We start from the raw sequence: 15864 nt of genomic DNA on the forward strand, positions 1-15864 counted from the left end.
TCGGCGAGATTTGACTCGCGATACATCTGTTATAAATTTGTTGTTGTTATCCAGCGCCTGAAAGCGAAGGCCAGTCCCATTATTGGCCACGTGACACGATTTGCTGTGATTTTCCTTCGCGAGGTTAACGCGAATATCTCCATCAATTCGGCGCGCATAGCTGGCTACGCGATAAATAATTAATATCGGGATTAACGTTTCGTTCGTGTATAATAAATTGTTCGTCGTCGTTGTTGCAACGCAATAGAACGAGAAAAGTCATCGTCCTCGTCGCGTGAGCGTCGGTAGAAAATTGGCACGACACGTCGAGAGAGAATTTTTTACGAAAAACAAAAAAAAATAAAAACAACAACAACAACAACAAATCCCACCGCAGGTACGGTAAAGAGACGAAGGATGAGGACTCCGCGTACACTTTTTTCGCTGCCCACCTTGTACGAAAGTCGCGGGTGCTTCTTTCCGCCTCTCCGTGTGCGTAATGCCAAATCTACTCGCCGACACACACGCAAAAAAGCCTGTTCACGGTGCACGGGAATTGAGGGGGGGGGGGGGGGGGGGGTGAAGGGGCCTCGCGGCTATAACTCGGTGAGTTAGCTACCGACTGCATCGCGTCGCCCCGCGTCGCCTGCATTCGCAAACATTCGGTGGCCGTTGACCTCTTCTGCCGGGCCAAACCGCCAACTGCCAAACAACACTCTATCCTTCTTTCTCTACTCCTGGTGCACTTGGTGGTTGGTTGGTTATAACGCCGCAGGGTCATTGGATCGTAGAAAACGTCGTATCGCTGATTTCAAACGCTGTTCAATTTTTGCAACTTTTTTTTTTTTTTTTTTCCTGTTCCGTAATGCGTAAAATGACAATTGATGTTACTAACGTATAATCGTCGTTTGATTATGAGAAGCTGGCTCGGGAGGGATCGAATACCTTTACAGTTTGGCTCTTATTTAGGCAACTTCGCGGATAGCTCGCGAAATGTAACGCTAGCCCGGATCCAGAAATATGTATGTACGTATATGTGTGCGCGTTTGTATGGATGTACGCATGAGCAACGGGTGAGCCTGAAATATATTTCTTTCGGTTTTTAGCTCGCACTCAGGATCATCGTGCAACAGATGCAGCGGTAAGAAGGCGACGCGAAAGAAACGCCGCGTTATTCGACGAGCGGCTCGCGAAGATTCTGTGGAACTGACGTTGAATTAGTTGAACGTAGGAAACTGATGCGGTTGGAAATTCGTCGAACTGCGAGATTTGAGATATTTCAAGCAAGTTAAGGTAAGATTGAAGTAGTCCGAAATCGAATTGGTGAAAAAATTTTGTTTGCCAAATGCAGGTACGCAGATTGTAGATATTCGTACACCTGCCGGAAACCTGATACACGAATGAGGTTGATTTTGAGGTATGTGCTGACGATTTCGCAAAGTGATTGAGTCAAAGAAATATTCAATTGTAAAACAAATGTAATATAAGCCTATCGGGCATAATAACAAAGGGACACGTGAATGAAATTGAAAGTTGGGGTAATTCAAGTCTGATGAAAGTGAATCCAAAACTTATACCGCCCGTAGTCAATTTTCTCATCGTTTAGTAAACGTGTATATTCAGAAATATTTAACATCTCGGTTTGTTAGCGATTCTCTATCTAATAAGCCCTTTAGTCGTAGTGACAAGTATTCTTACTGCCTATTTTATATCCATTTTTTGTATATTTGGAGAACTTTTAAACATATTTCTCTGCGGTTTTTTTACTATTTCGGATAGTATACTGATAGGATTTCAATACTCGATAGTAATTATTGCGATATAATGTAAATTATTATTGCTGTAAAGAAATTGATTGAAAAAAATCGTGAGAATTGAAGGAATAATTCACGAACAACAAAGTTACCCCTCTACGCATATACATGTTTTACATAAGTTACAAGTTATTGGGATCGCCGATTACGAATCTTGAATCAGACTTTGAAAATTCAGTATGGCGAATCCAATCAGCGACCCCGAAAACTCTCGCATAGAGTTTTTTGACCGGATTTGATCAAATTTGAAATTTCCGTCCGCCGTATTGACTCCGCCGTGTTAAATTTTTGAAATTTGCTTTCAGATTTTTAATCTACGATACCAAAAACCATGGAATACTATCTTGTGATAAAAGTTGACTCGACGCAATAACGTGTGACTCAAAGGGTTGAGCCGGTTTTCGGCTTTACGACTGTTACCGCGTTCCTGCTGCTGCTTTGCCGCTTTGCTGCTCAGCTCGGCTTTGCTACATAAGCAAAGAAGACGTATAACGGCTCGCTGCAAGTACACCGATATATGTATAATGTAAAATGTACGCATCTGCGTAGGTATAACACACGTCATACCGCCATTCGCAAAACCGGGTGTATTATACTTGGGTGCAAAAAAAACCTGGGAGCAAAACACGAGACGCGTCTCCCGGTTGTATTTTACGCTTGTAAGAATTTTTGCACACAGACTCGCCGTTCTAGACGTTTGCAGAATCTTTTTCCTCTACATTCGACGTGTCCAAGTTTTGAAATTTGTAAAAATTGTCTCGTGTAAAATAAGCGAAAAAGGTGTTAAATTCAATCGTTCAAACGTTAGTCAAAGAATTTCTGTTATACAACTTAAATATTCAATTGTAAAATTTGAATTATTTACAACGGGAATTCCGTCCCATCTCGCAGTGCTTGACCAAGATTCGACAGGCCATTAAGGGTATACGTATCTTCTCCAAACATCTAACAACAAGTCCACCTATCGCAAACGTGAAAAAGGGCTTAAAATTAATCGCGATTCCGTATTAAATTCTAACCAAAAACACCCCAACAAATGTTCATTTGTCGGATAAATAAAGAAACGGCAATAGTAAATTGTCCGAATGCGTGCCATTTCTATATTTCCGTGTCAAACGAGAACGCATCACCGCAGTGTTTTCGTTGAGAATCGCCATTTCTCGCGTTCCAGATACGGCCTTCGATATCAAGGAGACCCCGTAGAACTTTAAAGGATCGCGTGGTCCGCGTGGCGCGGAATTCAGCGCGTGATGAGATTTCGCCGCTGCGTAAGAGACGCGGATACAACGCGATGCGGCAGGCGGCACAGCGGATAAGGAACGTAACGCGCGGATGCGGAGCACCCGGTTAACTTGCTCGGTGGAAATAGGTCATTGGCATATAATTTTATAATTACGCCGCAGCGGCGGCAGACGATGAATAGACGGTTGCACTCGGTGCTGCAGGCGGCGCCGATTCGCGGCAAATTGCGTCACCGAGGCCGCGTCCTATCCGACTCGCTGCACGCGTACCTCGATATACGGACACCGTATTCGCGAGTCGCGAAAGTTCAGGAATAAGCGACGAGGGTCACGCGTACACGCCACTTCGGACACTTGTTCACGGCTTTGTATCCGTACGTTCCACACACGTCGGAACTCTGCCGCATGCCGCTTCGTATGCGCGCAAACGCCCGTAGGAAACGAAACGGTCGACAAAGGACCCAGCCAAAACGCTCATGCCTCCATGCATAAACATACCCACGGTATAAATATAATACCTATGTGTGTGTGTGTGTGTATATATATATATATATGTGTGTGTGTGTGTAGTGATACGTGTACCAACATCTATGCGAGTATGTATCGATTTGACGATACAACACACATGTGTATAAAATATAAAAGCTAGCTTACGATAAATCGTATTATTATTATCATGCGAATACGATATATTTACTTCCATTTCGCCAGCATGGAATTTTTTATTTCTCTTTTCCGCACTCAATTTCGCAACGATCACCTACATTTAACATATATATTATAACACACAAGTACATAAACGATACGCTGAATTAGCGATAGCTACTATATACGTTTACGTATTTAACAATAAGTCGATCGAATTGCACATCGGCGAGTGTACAATTTGTTCAAGTATAACAAACTCAACGTAGGCGTTAATTTGTAAATAAATTTATGTGTTACAACTCTTGCCCCAGGCGATATATGTGTAAAATATTTGCAACACCTTGTGCATGCCGCGGTGTGAATTGAGACGTAATACGTATAATACCGTGTACTTGTAACGTGTGAGTAAATAATTTCCCTCACTCTGCGCAGCTGATTCTCCCAATGTAGCCCCCATTTGCGAATTCGATATTTGCAACCTTGCGGTTTGTCGTAATGTAACGAACGCCTATTTATCGCTTCGTTAAAGAAAAATTTTTAACCACTTCCCGCAGCTACCGGAATCCAAGTTATTTTTTTCCCGTGCAGCAATGCGTTTAGCACCGCATCGAAATAAGAAATCGGAGAGAAAAATAACGCACCCACGCAATCATTCGCTGACGAACCGAGTCAGGTTCTGAGATTGAATAATTTCAAGAGCCGCGCATCTGCACAGAGTCTTTCGCACACGCGTGTGTGCACCACTGCATAAAAGCGCATCGCGAATCGCGGCATTGAATAAAATGGATCGATGTTTGTTGAAATTTGTGCTTACCGTGGAAGATGATTCAATGGTAAAAAGGGATAAGCCAGAAGTCAACGAAACGTACAGAAGCTGTAACAGCTGACATCGTTCGTTGCGCCGTTTGCACGCGGCTGCAATTGCGAGATTCGTGAATCGTGCATCAGGTAGATTGGATCTATTGGCGATGCGCGTGGAAAGAGGAGGAGAGAGGAAAAGCCAAGCGTTTCACTGTTCTCCGTCTGACTTAATCTCGAATTCGAAAGAAAAGCTACAAGAGTCTTTAAGCAAACAAGTAAATTTTAAAAAACGCATCGCTGCGAGCCAAATTCGATGCAGATTTTTTCCACTCAACGTTAACAGTTTCGTCATATTTTACATATTTATCTCTTCTACCTATTTCTGCAGAATGCATAATATAACGTGTCCGCACATTAATTTGTGGCCGTTAATTTTTACTGCACGAATCAGGTGATTCACGATCCAGGTTTTATTATAACAAGCGTTGACATTCGCGTTAAACGATTTGCCGACATTGAATCAGGTGCATGTTTTTTCACCAGATGAGAGTATGAAATCGGGTCAAGGGTGACAGTCTTGAGGTGTTTATTTTTTCGTCTAGGTCTTTTTTTTTCGTATTCTTCTCTTCGTCTTCTTTACCGTATTAATTATCATCGTACCTGTACGACTTTATTTTTCTCTGCAGCAGAAATTTGTACGCCAAGTATAACGTCGGCCGTGGAATGTATCACACGTACAGACATAGTTATTTCAAAGATATGTATCACGAGATTTTTGCTCATTCGGAGAAAAGTTTTGCGAGCGAAAAGATTCGTTCGTACCAAGTGGGCCTCCTCCGCACGTGTATAAAACACGAGCCTCGCAACAACTAGGCCGAGATAGATAATAGGTATCGCGGTTTGGAAGTGTTATTTTTATTTGCATTTTTTTTTTTTTTTTTTTATTTTTTTTTTCAATCATCAGGGGAAACGCACATCCGCCACGGTATTCATTTACGTTTTTTTTAGAAATCCTTTCTCAAAATTATTTCTAAAAACAAGGTAACGATCGTTGCGAATACATAATTACGATTACATTACACCGCGTGTATTATTGTTCGCGGCGTGGTGAAAAAACAAATACATGTACATGTAATAATTGTAAACTGTACTGTAATTTTATGTATGTACACAATATGTTCAACAGCATTTTGTACAAGCGTTTGAAATTGAACGCTGCGATAGTTCGGTGAAGAAAAGAAAAAAAAAAAAAAAAAAAATTGGTGATTTATTAGACGAGCTTAGATCCGAGCGTGATAATCGTTCGATCTGCGGCTGTATCTCTCTACGTATAAAATAATATAACCTACACACACCACAGGTTATACCTATGCACTGTACGTGCGGAGGCATGTGTGCCCGAATGTACGTACGCGTGTAAGTATTTGTGTGTATATCGTGTACGGTGCACTTGTCACGAGTATGACACAGCTGGCTAGAAAGTTAATCTATAACGATAGTGATTTGCGGCGACATTGTAGGTATGTACAATGCACACGATCCGGACACGTAGCGTGTGAATTTTTTTACCGATAACGGAGTAGGTAATCTAGTTACTATGCGTCTAATCTAATCTCGAGTAATTTGAATGATATTTTTGGGAGAGTGCGATATCATTACGCAGCCCTAGTCTGCGGAACGTAGGTAAACTCCAGGGTAAACTAGTATCTAAAATTCGGATCGTACTCCGGTTTCGATTAGCGATACGTAATTTCTTGAGAGTCGGTTGGACTTGTTACGTTCATACGATATCGTTGTATCTACATAGTCGAGTATATGGTAATAATTGGTGTTACATTATAAACATCACGGAAGGATTTTAAAAAAAAAATTTTTATTTTTTTGCACTCTGCGAATCGTTTCGACAGTCGAGTTTCAACGATGCGAGCAGCCTGCGTTATACGTATAACATATATATCCTACTATCAAAGCCCGATAGAATTGTCGAGTAACTTACGCGACGACGACGTTTCGTTGCAGCCGCGAGAAGCAATTGGTCGAATAAATAATTCAAGAGAAGAGGAGGACTCGAGAAATTGCAAACAATGATTGGCTGCTCGAAATTTACGTATAATAATTATATACCTTGTGCATAAAATCTTGTTTATCGGACGATTATCCAGACGTGCTTTTGCGTGTGCAGAACCATTAGGTAAGACGCTTACGTCCGAATCATGCCTATATATATATATACGTATATGCTGTCATTATGCGTGCAGAAGATTGGTCGTATAGGTAAGTATGTACGTAAGATATATATATACATATATGTATATATATAGAAAACTATATGTATCTGACCACGAATGCACACATCGCGACAGCAGATGTCCACGCAGGCATATAATGTAAACATTTATTTATAAGACTCGCGGAAGGGGTTTTCTTTTTCTTTTTTTTTTTTTTATTTCCTTTTTCGCTCTACAAACGTGTACGTTTCATACGTTCTGTTGGCCGCGTATTTCCATCGTTGCATTCGCGCTTGCGCGCTCGTCCGTGTATCTCTACGCGCTGCGTTTGTTTATTAAAATTATTACACTCGCGATACGTGTCCGCATACGAGTAGGTGGAACGTTGACTTAGCGAATAGAAAATAATTCGTAAGATATACGGGTTTGCCGAAAATAGTTAATTAGCATCGGTCATTGTCGGACGTTCACCGCGAGGAGTGTATAAAAATAAGAAACAAACGTTGAACCGAAACCACGTGACGGATCTGAAATTCTTTGGGACGACTGTTGCAGGTGAGGAAATACGAGCATACCTGCGGGTACATACCGACGTTGGAAAGGTTTACGCTACAAAGCGCGTATCGAAGATCGGGAAACAGCCGCAGCGACAGCTACGAAAACGAAACGAGTGTTTACAGTTGCGCAACGATTCGCGAACTCCGATCTGCGCGCAATGTCGAAAATTACGCTCACCGTCGTCAATTACTACAGAGAAGCCTCGGAGAATTCGAGGGTCGCCTAGGTTAGCCAGGCTAGATAAATAGCGTCGGTTGCGGGCCGGGTGGCGTAACAGTCTGCGGGACGTCTGGCCGGCATAGGAAGCACCGAGGTCCGGTGGGTATAGAACCGAGCGCGACAAAAGGCGAGCGCCGACATTCACCTCGTCTAGCGATCGTCTAGCCGAAGCGGTACCAGTGCCCCACTCTCGATTCGAGCCGGCCCGCGCTGCGTTTTCCAACGCGCTCCGACTAACGCACGTGCACGCGGCGCCCGCATAGACGACGCGTTTTGCCACCGAATGTCACGCGAAGGAGCGCGCGGCGCGTGAATGCACGCGTGAGTCTCGCGTCTCTCGGTGCTGACACTCTCTGCTACTCGAGAGCCGCGAAGGCCACGGGCGCCCGCCGCGTGACGTCACGGCGTGTGTGTAGGTGCGTGCATACGTGCATACGTGCGTAGGCCTACCTTGCGCGATGCTCGTAGATGGAAAAGAAGCAATGTGCTCTCCGCTCCTGCTGGCGTTGCCGCGTCCTTGCGCCTCGGTGCCAGGCGCGCTCCCGTGCAGCTATTGAGTCGTTTAAGTCTCCCGCTCTTCGCCTCTCGGTATTTTGCCGTCTGTCTCTCCTCTCGCTCTCGTCTCCAATAACGAAAAGCGATACGACAAATTCTCTTCTTCTCCTTGTTTTCTATCTCTAGTCTCTAGGCGTCGCTGTGCAGCGTCTGCGGCCGTCTAACGAGCACTCGGAATTCCCGCAGTCGTCCGCCCATCGCCGAATTTAGTTGGCGGTTCTTTTTGCCTCTCCTTCCTTTTTGCTTCGTTTTTTTTATTTTTTGTTTTCGTTTCTCTTTATTCTTTCCTCTTCAACTTTTTTCAACTTTTTTTTTCTCTTTTATCTCGTCGGCAGGTTACATTACGTTGCGTTGCGTTGCGTTAAGTTAGGTTAGGTTAGATTAGGTTAGTTTGTCAACTGTTTTCGTTTACTCGATTGCCGCCGACGCTTCACTCATACACGCGCATGTCACCACTCTTTTTCAACTTCCGTTCAAAACTCCCGGGACACCCCTCGCCGTTGCAGTTCGAACCGTTCCTTCTTCCGAGTCTTTCACAACTAGTTCGAATCGCACTCCGAACGAATTCTACAAGTACTTCCCTCCTGCTTTTTCTCCTCGTTGTTTTCTTCTCCTTCTCTTCTCCTTCGTGAGCAGTGTTTCCGGGGTAATCCGGACGAACAAGCGACTAAAGGTAGAACAAAACCACCGAAAAACCGAACGAACGAACCGGTATATGTGCAGCGAACGTTGATAACAACAGCTGGTCTTGCGTCAAAGTTCAACGGTTTGGTTCGAAACTTGTGCGGCGATTGAAACTGCGGAGCACGTCTTTGACGAACGATTGAACGTTTTTCACCAACGATGTTTGTAACAATAAAAAAACAAAACGAAACAAACAGTCCGACGAACAATGAGATTATGTTTAAACTGTTGCAGTCTTGTTGTTCTTGTTGTATTATTGTGATCTGTTTACGTTGTTTCTCCCTCGGTTTTCTTCCTCTCTTCTTTCTTTTACAATTCTCTACTACTCTCCTTCCTTCTTTTGACTTTTAACTTTTCTGAATAACGATCGAATTCCCGCGTGTTACGTATATACAATTATAACAAATTCCTCGCGCGCAATTTCCGTAATTTTAAATTACGTACTCGCGATACGTTATTTCTACCACTTTTCTACACGCATCTACCGGTATTTACACACGTTTATACTATACTAATACGTACGTATATATATATATAGATATATATATATGTATATATATATATATATATACACACACATTTATACATGTATAAAAGGGAATGCAAGACGCAGATGTAGGCACATGTATAATATATATTGACAGAAATCTCACGTTTGCGAAGGAAGACGTATAATATCCGAATTGCAGCATATACGTATACGCGTGTATCTAGGTACGCAAGGTACGTACATACTTAGATATATATGTACATATATATACATATATATATATATATATGTATTTACACACATATGTATCCGCCTATCTAGGCATATATGTATATGTATATATATTTATATATATATATATATATATATATATATATATATATATATATATATGTATATGTATGTATGTACGTACATATATATGTATATGTATATACAGGCAGGCCGCACGGAGAAACGATAAGTAAAGTATAAACTTGGAATTAAGAAGCGGTGATCGTTATTCGCCGATGACACCAGCCGCCAACCTTGTGGCACAGCTTGGACACGGGACTACCTAGTCGTAGAATGATTGGGAACGCAACTGGGCAAATCGCTGCGTCCGCGCGCGGGTTGGCCGGCCAAGCGCCTCTCCCATGCAGTTTTTCGGGCGTGTTTCTGTGTTGGTGAGGAGAGCCGCCGAGGAGGCAAAGTGTATAGTTACCGAAATGGGTAACCCTGTGGAACCACTTTTTATTGAGTGTCGCAAAATTCATAGGAACCTCCGAAGAGAGAGAGAGAGAGAGAGAGGGAGCGAGAGGAACGGCGGGGCAGGGTGGGGGGTGGCGGAGGGGAGGGGAGGAGGAGGTCGACTTGACGGCGAAACGGGGCAAGGAGGGGCGGCGGAACCGAGCCGGAGTGGAGGGGATTCAGGGGAGTGTAACTCACTCGCGGGATATTCTCTCTTCCTCCTCTTCACCTCGGCATCGAGGGCTCGACGGTGTTCCTCCTTCCCCTCCCTCTCCCACCCCCGACATCTTCGCCCTTCTCGCGCCACCTCGCCCCTCGTTGCGGGTCCTCGCCAATTCTTTCCTTCCCTCCCCCCCCCCCCCCATCCCTCCTCGCCGCCGCCCCTCCTCCCGCGTCTCATCTCAGCGCCGCGGCGGAACCTCTTTTTTCCTCCCTCCTTCCCTCGCCCTCACCCACCCACCTCCCTCCGTCCTTTTTCGCGCGTCCCACCATCCCTGCAACGGCAGCCACCCGGCTCGCTCTTTCCGCCAACCTCCCCCCCCCCACCCCCCTTCCTTCGACGAAAACCCCGACATCACCGCGGGACCCCGCCGTCGTTGCCCCGGACGGCATTTAGCCTGTGCATAGCCAAACTTACGTACAGTTAGCTGCGCGTCAAACAGTAGGCAGAGGCAGAGGTAACGCTGATTTTTCACCATCGCCTGGGCTTTTGGCGGGGCTTCGACTGACCGACGCACGAACTTTACGAGCTAGGCGCTGGACGCGCGATTACAGTCTTATGTGTGCGCGACGGACGAATGCACTCACACCAGATCCCACTTCTAAGATCTGCGACTGTTTTCTTTTTTTTTTTTTCTCTTTTTTATTTTTCTTTTTTTCTCCGTATCATAGCCGTGCGATACATACACGCATACGCGTACACGCGTTGCCAGCGACTGTACGTACGACAGCGTTATTTCACATTGTATACGCAGCTTGCATACTGTAATATCACGCTAGTTTTACATTCTATTTCATACCTACGTATACATGTACGTAATAACGAGCGTTTTAGACACCGTGTTTGAATTCCTTGAACGTTCGAAACGCGTGTGTACCACGTTGGTGTGTGCGTACGTGTAAGGTATACGCGTATGTACGTGCCTGCGTGGCGACGATGCGGTGGAACGCTGTCGTATCGTACGAATGGCACCCCGATACGTATTTATTACGTACATACGTAGGTGTGCGCTCGCGCTTGCATCGAGATTAATAAATATAATATGCGAGTATCGGTGAGTGAGTATTGTATCTTTCGACGTATCTTTCTCCTTTTGTTTTCCTGCTTTTCAATCTCCTCTCGTTTTGCTTCGTTCCTTGAATTACAGCTTAACCCGACGCTGTTACGCATGTACGTACCTAAACGGAGGCTTAAAATCTTTGAACTTGCGTAGGACGGTTCTTGGGCGGTATTCGGAATTACCGAAGTCACACGGTGCGCTGTGCACTCCATCCACGGTATTTTATTTATTTTCTTCTTCACATTTCGTATACGGATCTTCGAATTACGTGCACGTCGAAGCAATCGTGTATCTGGATCATTCGCACAGAGAGAGAGAGATGAAAATGGGTAAGACAAGGATAACAAGGATAATCTATGCGACGTGTAAAATATGATACATGTACGTATACGTACGATGTACGTGATTTATTCGAGGCGGAATGCAGAAAATGGGCATTATATGCAGCGTCCTTGGATGCAGGAAGACGAGCTGCTGGATCGCGGCGGCGACCGTTTCCGTTAACGGTGCTTGACGTAGGTGGAATTAACCCTTTCCCGGTTCACATCCACACGTATCCGCATTATCCTGTAGCACACGCGGATGCACACGCGTGCCTGAAAATACTGCAGGTATACCCGCATGTACGTCGTACTGTATATTATACCCGGGGTCGATTTGTCTCGGGTGAAGCTTACGGCGAATAACCTGTGGGACGAGCTATCGCGTTACGATATTCGAAAACGTTCGAATTAATTCCCGTTTTGTTTTTTGCTTTTTCTCAGAGCGGTGAGAATTTTCAAACGAAAATTCAAAATTTAAAAAAAAAAAAAAAAAAAAAGGACTGAAAACTTACAACGAAAATGCCTGAACGATACGAGATTTCCACCGATTTCTGAAACAGACAGACACGGCCTTCACCTCTGCCGCTGCTGCTGCTGCTGCTGCTGTTGCAAGGAATCGCGCGTAGCTGATGCGAGTTTAGGTTGGGTGACGTGGGCGTTCCAACTGACTCACCAGCTGGATCCCTAAGCGCCTCGTCAACATCCTAACGTAGTTCCAGGCCCGGGAGGAACGGACAAGCGCAAATAGATTTCAAGGCCCCCGACAAGTTGCGGAAAAACAAGAAAAAAAATAAAGAAAAAGGTAAACAAAAGGATGGACCGAAGAAAAAACGAAAACATATTACCTACGAAGAGAAAAGGAAAGATAAAAAACATCAAAATATACCAAAATCTTTTCCTCCTACACATACGTAACTTGTTTATGCACTTTGTTTAAATGTGTGCACGAGTACGTGGGTGATATGTATGAACAAGAAGAAAATTACGTGTTTTCAACGCACGATGCGCAGATCGTTTATTATACATTATCCACGGTGCATTGTGCATAATAGCAAAAATACGTTTCCCAGAAAATTAGAAAGTTCCTAATTCTCCGTTGTAAATTTCAGACTTATCGAGTAAATATTCGACTCTCGAACTAACCGGGAAAAAAAATTGTTTTCCACAGAATCAAGACGAGAAACTGCAGTTCGTCATTCTTTCGCTATTTTGGACCTTGAATACGATCGAGATGAATCTCACAATCAGTGGGACGATGCGACAAAAATGTTTTAGTATTATTTTGCAACGAGCGCAAAATCGTGGCCAATTTTCTCAGCGACATAGTGCAAGTAGTTTTCGAGTGTAGATATCAACGTGAATTGAAAGCTTGTCATTCGACATTGTTTGTAAACACGAAATTTCGTCAGATAACAAACTGGTAAAACCCGTCAAGCTCACCGAAATTTTTCAACGTACGTCAAATTTAAAAAATAAAAATTCATTTTAGGTTGGGAAAATTTGCGAAAATTTCAGAACGGACACGTTATAATAATTGGGAGTTTTCTTAGCGGTTTAGCCAGGCTCAACGTAGGCGTGATGAAGAAATTAATATGTTACAGGCAATTAGCGGAGCATTTCGGGTGCTTTCCGCCACCCTTGTAATAAATTTCGCCGTTGCAGGTCGGCTGCAGTCTGCAACCCCTTTCTCAGACCTGAAACGACAGTTTCCCGGTATACGTGAAACGCGGCGGGCCGAGATCAAGGTGAAGTTCGAGTACCTGTTGCCTTCACACCCCCGCTGATGTATCGCTCGCTGCATATACGCTGCAGCTGCTGATGCCAGATGTACCTTAAACACCCGATACACTTGTATCCGACCCACCAGGTATTAACGTACGTATGTGTAATAAGGGTGGTGCGAAAAATAAAGTTGTTTTTTTCACTCTTACCCCGTGACATGTTTGTGTTTCATAGAAAAACTACCCTAGCGAAAGATCAATTCACTAGTTCAAGTACAGCAGGTCGCTCTTTAAATCCGTATTTCCCGTTCATTTGACATGGAAAAATTTCTCTTTTCGTTGAAACTTAAAATACTCGCAATTTATTGAATATCTTTTTAATTAATACGCATGGATGCTTCAAGCTGATTCCCCAAGCTCTCCAAATCTCTGTAATACAGCGTAGTTATCATCGTTGGAACTCGTTACAGTCACCCAAAGACTACCGATATACCGGTTACTGATTCCGATTCGATTTCCTCCTTACAAGATATCGCAAAGTCGGCAGGCATAGATTTTTAAGTATCTATTTTTTTTTGGTTTTTTTTGTTGCGTTAGAATATCGAATAATTTATGATTATAGCTTCAAACAATCAAAACCATTACCGAATTGTTGTTTCGTTGTTGTTTGATCACAGACCTCGATCACTCTCGATTCCCATACGGTTATTGCTCCATTTGCACCAAACATATCGTAGATAATATATCTATATTATAATATAATTGATGTTGGCAAGCGCGCAAAAAATTGACAAATTGACGGCTGCGTCAAATTTTCAACTAACGTTTCAATGCACATGACACGTATGCCTACTTGCGACGTGTAGGTGTTGCGCAGCGTTTCATTTAATGTTAGTCAAAGAATGCGACGGTGCAGCTGCCGGGGATATAGGCTACATATGTATCTGCATATAACATATACCGACGTATGTACGTACATACGTTTCATAGGTACATAAATATGTGAATATATTTGGGTCAGTCAGTCACGCGGCACATAATCGACGAGTGGAAAGAACTACAAATTAATATGCGAATAAATATTATACACATCTACACGTATGCGATAATTATACACATACATAGATTAATTTCCTCCATATATTTCTCTTGTACAGAAAAACGACTCGCGATTTATACAAAATATCACGGATAGTCCATAGATAAAAGCTTAATATTTAAACACGGAAATTCGATCAAGAGATAGACATTTTCTTAATTAGAAAATTATCGTAACTTATTAATGACTTATCCAGCCACAAAATATCCGTGTAATATATTCGCACTTTTGATCGTCAGATAGTTATATTCGCGGAGAAGAAAAAGAAAGAGGAGGAAAAAAAAAAATGGTAAAGAAAACGAAAATAAGACGTGACATTTGCTAATTTAGGAGGATAAGGTAAATCATCCATCTGTACAAACACGTCGTTATATTATGTTATATAGATCAGGAACATGTGCCGTAATTCATTGAATGTCAAATATGAATTTCTTTTTTTATTCCTTTCAATTTCAGTCAAATAATAACAATAATAATAATAGTAATAATAACCAACGAGTAGTAGAAAAAGGAAAAGAAATTGCGGCAAATGATATTTTTGTTCCTATACCAGGACTATTTGTATATTTAATAAATTTGAGATACATGCCTCAGTTGTATCTAGTTTAAGGATACAGATGCGGTAAAAAAACGAGTAAAATAGATGAATAAATAAGAGAAATCCATACCCGATTAAAAAACGTAGTTTCGCGTGGCGGAGGGGCTTCAAGATAAAGGTTCGATTAATATTAATAACGATAGTGATGAAAGGAAGTGAATTAAAAAAAAATCAACGACTGGGTAGAAAATTTTTTTGCCGTTGCTTAAAGTCACCCAAAGACAGTTTGATCGGATCATTATTACAAATCCTTTACCGTGGAACAAAAAAAGTGAAAATTAAGGCCAGAAATAAAGTATAAAAAGCTGGATCAAAGAATTCAGAACGTACTCGTATACGTGTACCGTGCAAATGTGCAAATAACATGGTCATCGTGGAAATAAACGATTGGTTGTGGGATTGCGGTGAGGTGAGGGGGGCGGTGTGCGCGTTAATTTTTGGCGTTATACGCGTGTTGTTGACGGTATTGAAATAACTTGTCGAAAGAATGCACAAATATACCGCTCAGAGAGAGAGGTAAGGAATGGAGGAGGAGGAGGAGGAGGATGGCCACGTCACGTTGAAACTTGTCCACGAGTGCCGAAACGCTTTTTGAACCGCAACGGTCTAAAGCAGCGAGCAAATGACCGCCTCTGCAACAACTCGGTGCACTATCCATCTTCTTCTCTTTTTCTCTCTCTCTCTCTCTCGCCGAGTTATCCTCCCATCCGGCCGAGGGCAAAGGAGCAGCTATTCTGATTCTCTAAAAATAAATTCTAAGGACAACGGGATAATAGAATAGTGTCCTGCCGAGACCTGAGAGGAGCTGACGTTGCGACGTCGAAACTGGTTCCTGTCGGTTAGACGTACCTATGTACGAGTACAACATACCTTTTTCATTCGAAGATTTTACCACCG

The 15864-nt window shown here is 43.0% G+C and overlaps 2 protein-coding genes across 13 annotated transcripts in view; one reads left to right on the forward strand and one right to left on the reverse strand.

Moving 5' to 3' along the window:
* The window catches only part of LOC107219666 (broad-complex core protein isoforms 1/2/3/4/5), a 73281-nt gene extending 63472 nt beyond the window's left edge, over positions 1-9809 (reverse strand). For 4 of the 12 annotated variants that reach the window (XM_046733030.1, XM_046733031.1, XM_046733028.1 and 1 more), the window contains exons 1-2: positions 9381-9437; positions 7939-9083 (exon numbers count right to left, since the gene is read on the reverse strand). The gene's annotated coding sequence lies outside the window, so the exon portion shown is untranslated. Of the gene's footprint in view, positions 1-7938; positions 9084-9380; positions 9438-9632 lie in introns of those variants that run through there. The other 8 variants (XM_046733029.1, XM_046733027.1, XM_046733032.1 and 5 more) reach the window with 7 other exon arrangements.
* Positions 9810-11721: 1912 nt separating this feature from the next.
* LOC107219654 overlaps positions 11722-15864 on the forward strand; it is a 58506-nt gene continuing 54363 nt past the window's right edge. The window contains exons 1-3 of the mRNA XM_046733035.1: positions 11722-11849; positions 11991-12351; positions 13212-13424. Of these exons, the coding sequence (XP_046588991.1) occupies positions 13375-13424 (50 nt within the window). The 5' untranslated portion in view covers positions 11722-11849; positions 11991-12351; positions 13212-13374. The remainder of the gene's footprint in view (positions 11850-11990; positions 12352-13211; positions 13425-15864) is intronic.

Source organism: Neodiprion lecontei, chromosome 2 (genome assembly GCF_021901455.1).
Source record: "Neodiprion lecontei isolate iyNeoLeco1 chromosome 2, iyNeoLeco1.1, whole genome shotgun sequence".
NCBI lineage: Eukaryota > Metazoa > Arthropoda > Insecta > Hymenoptera > Diprionidae > Neodiprion > Neodiprion lecontei.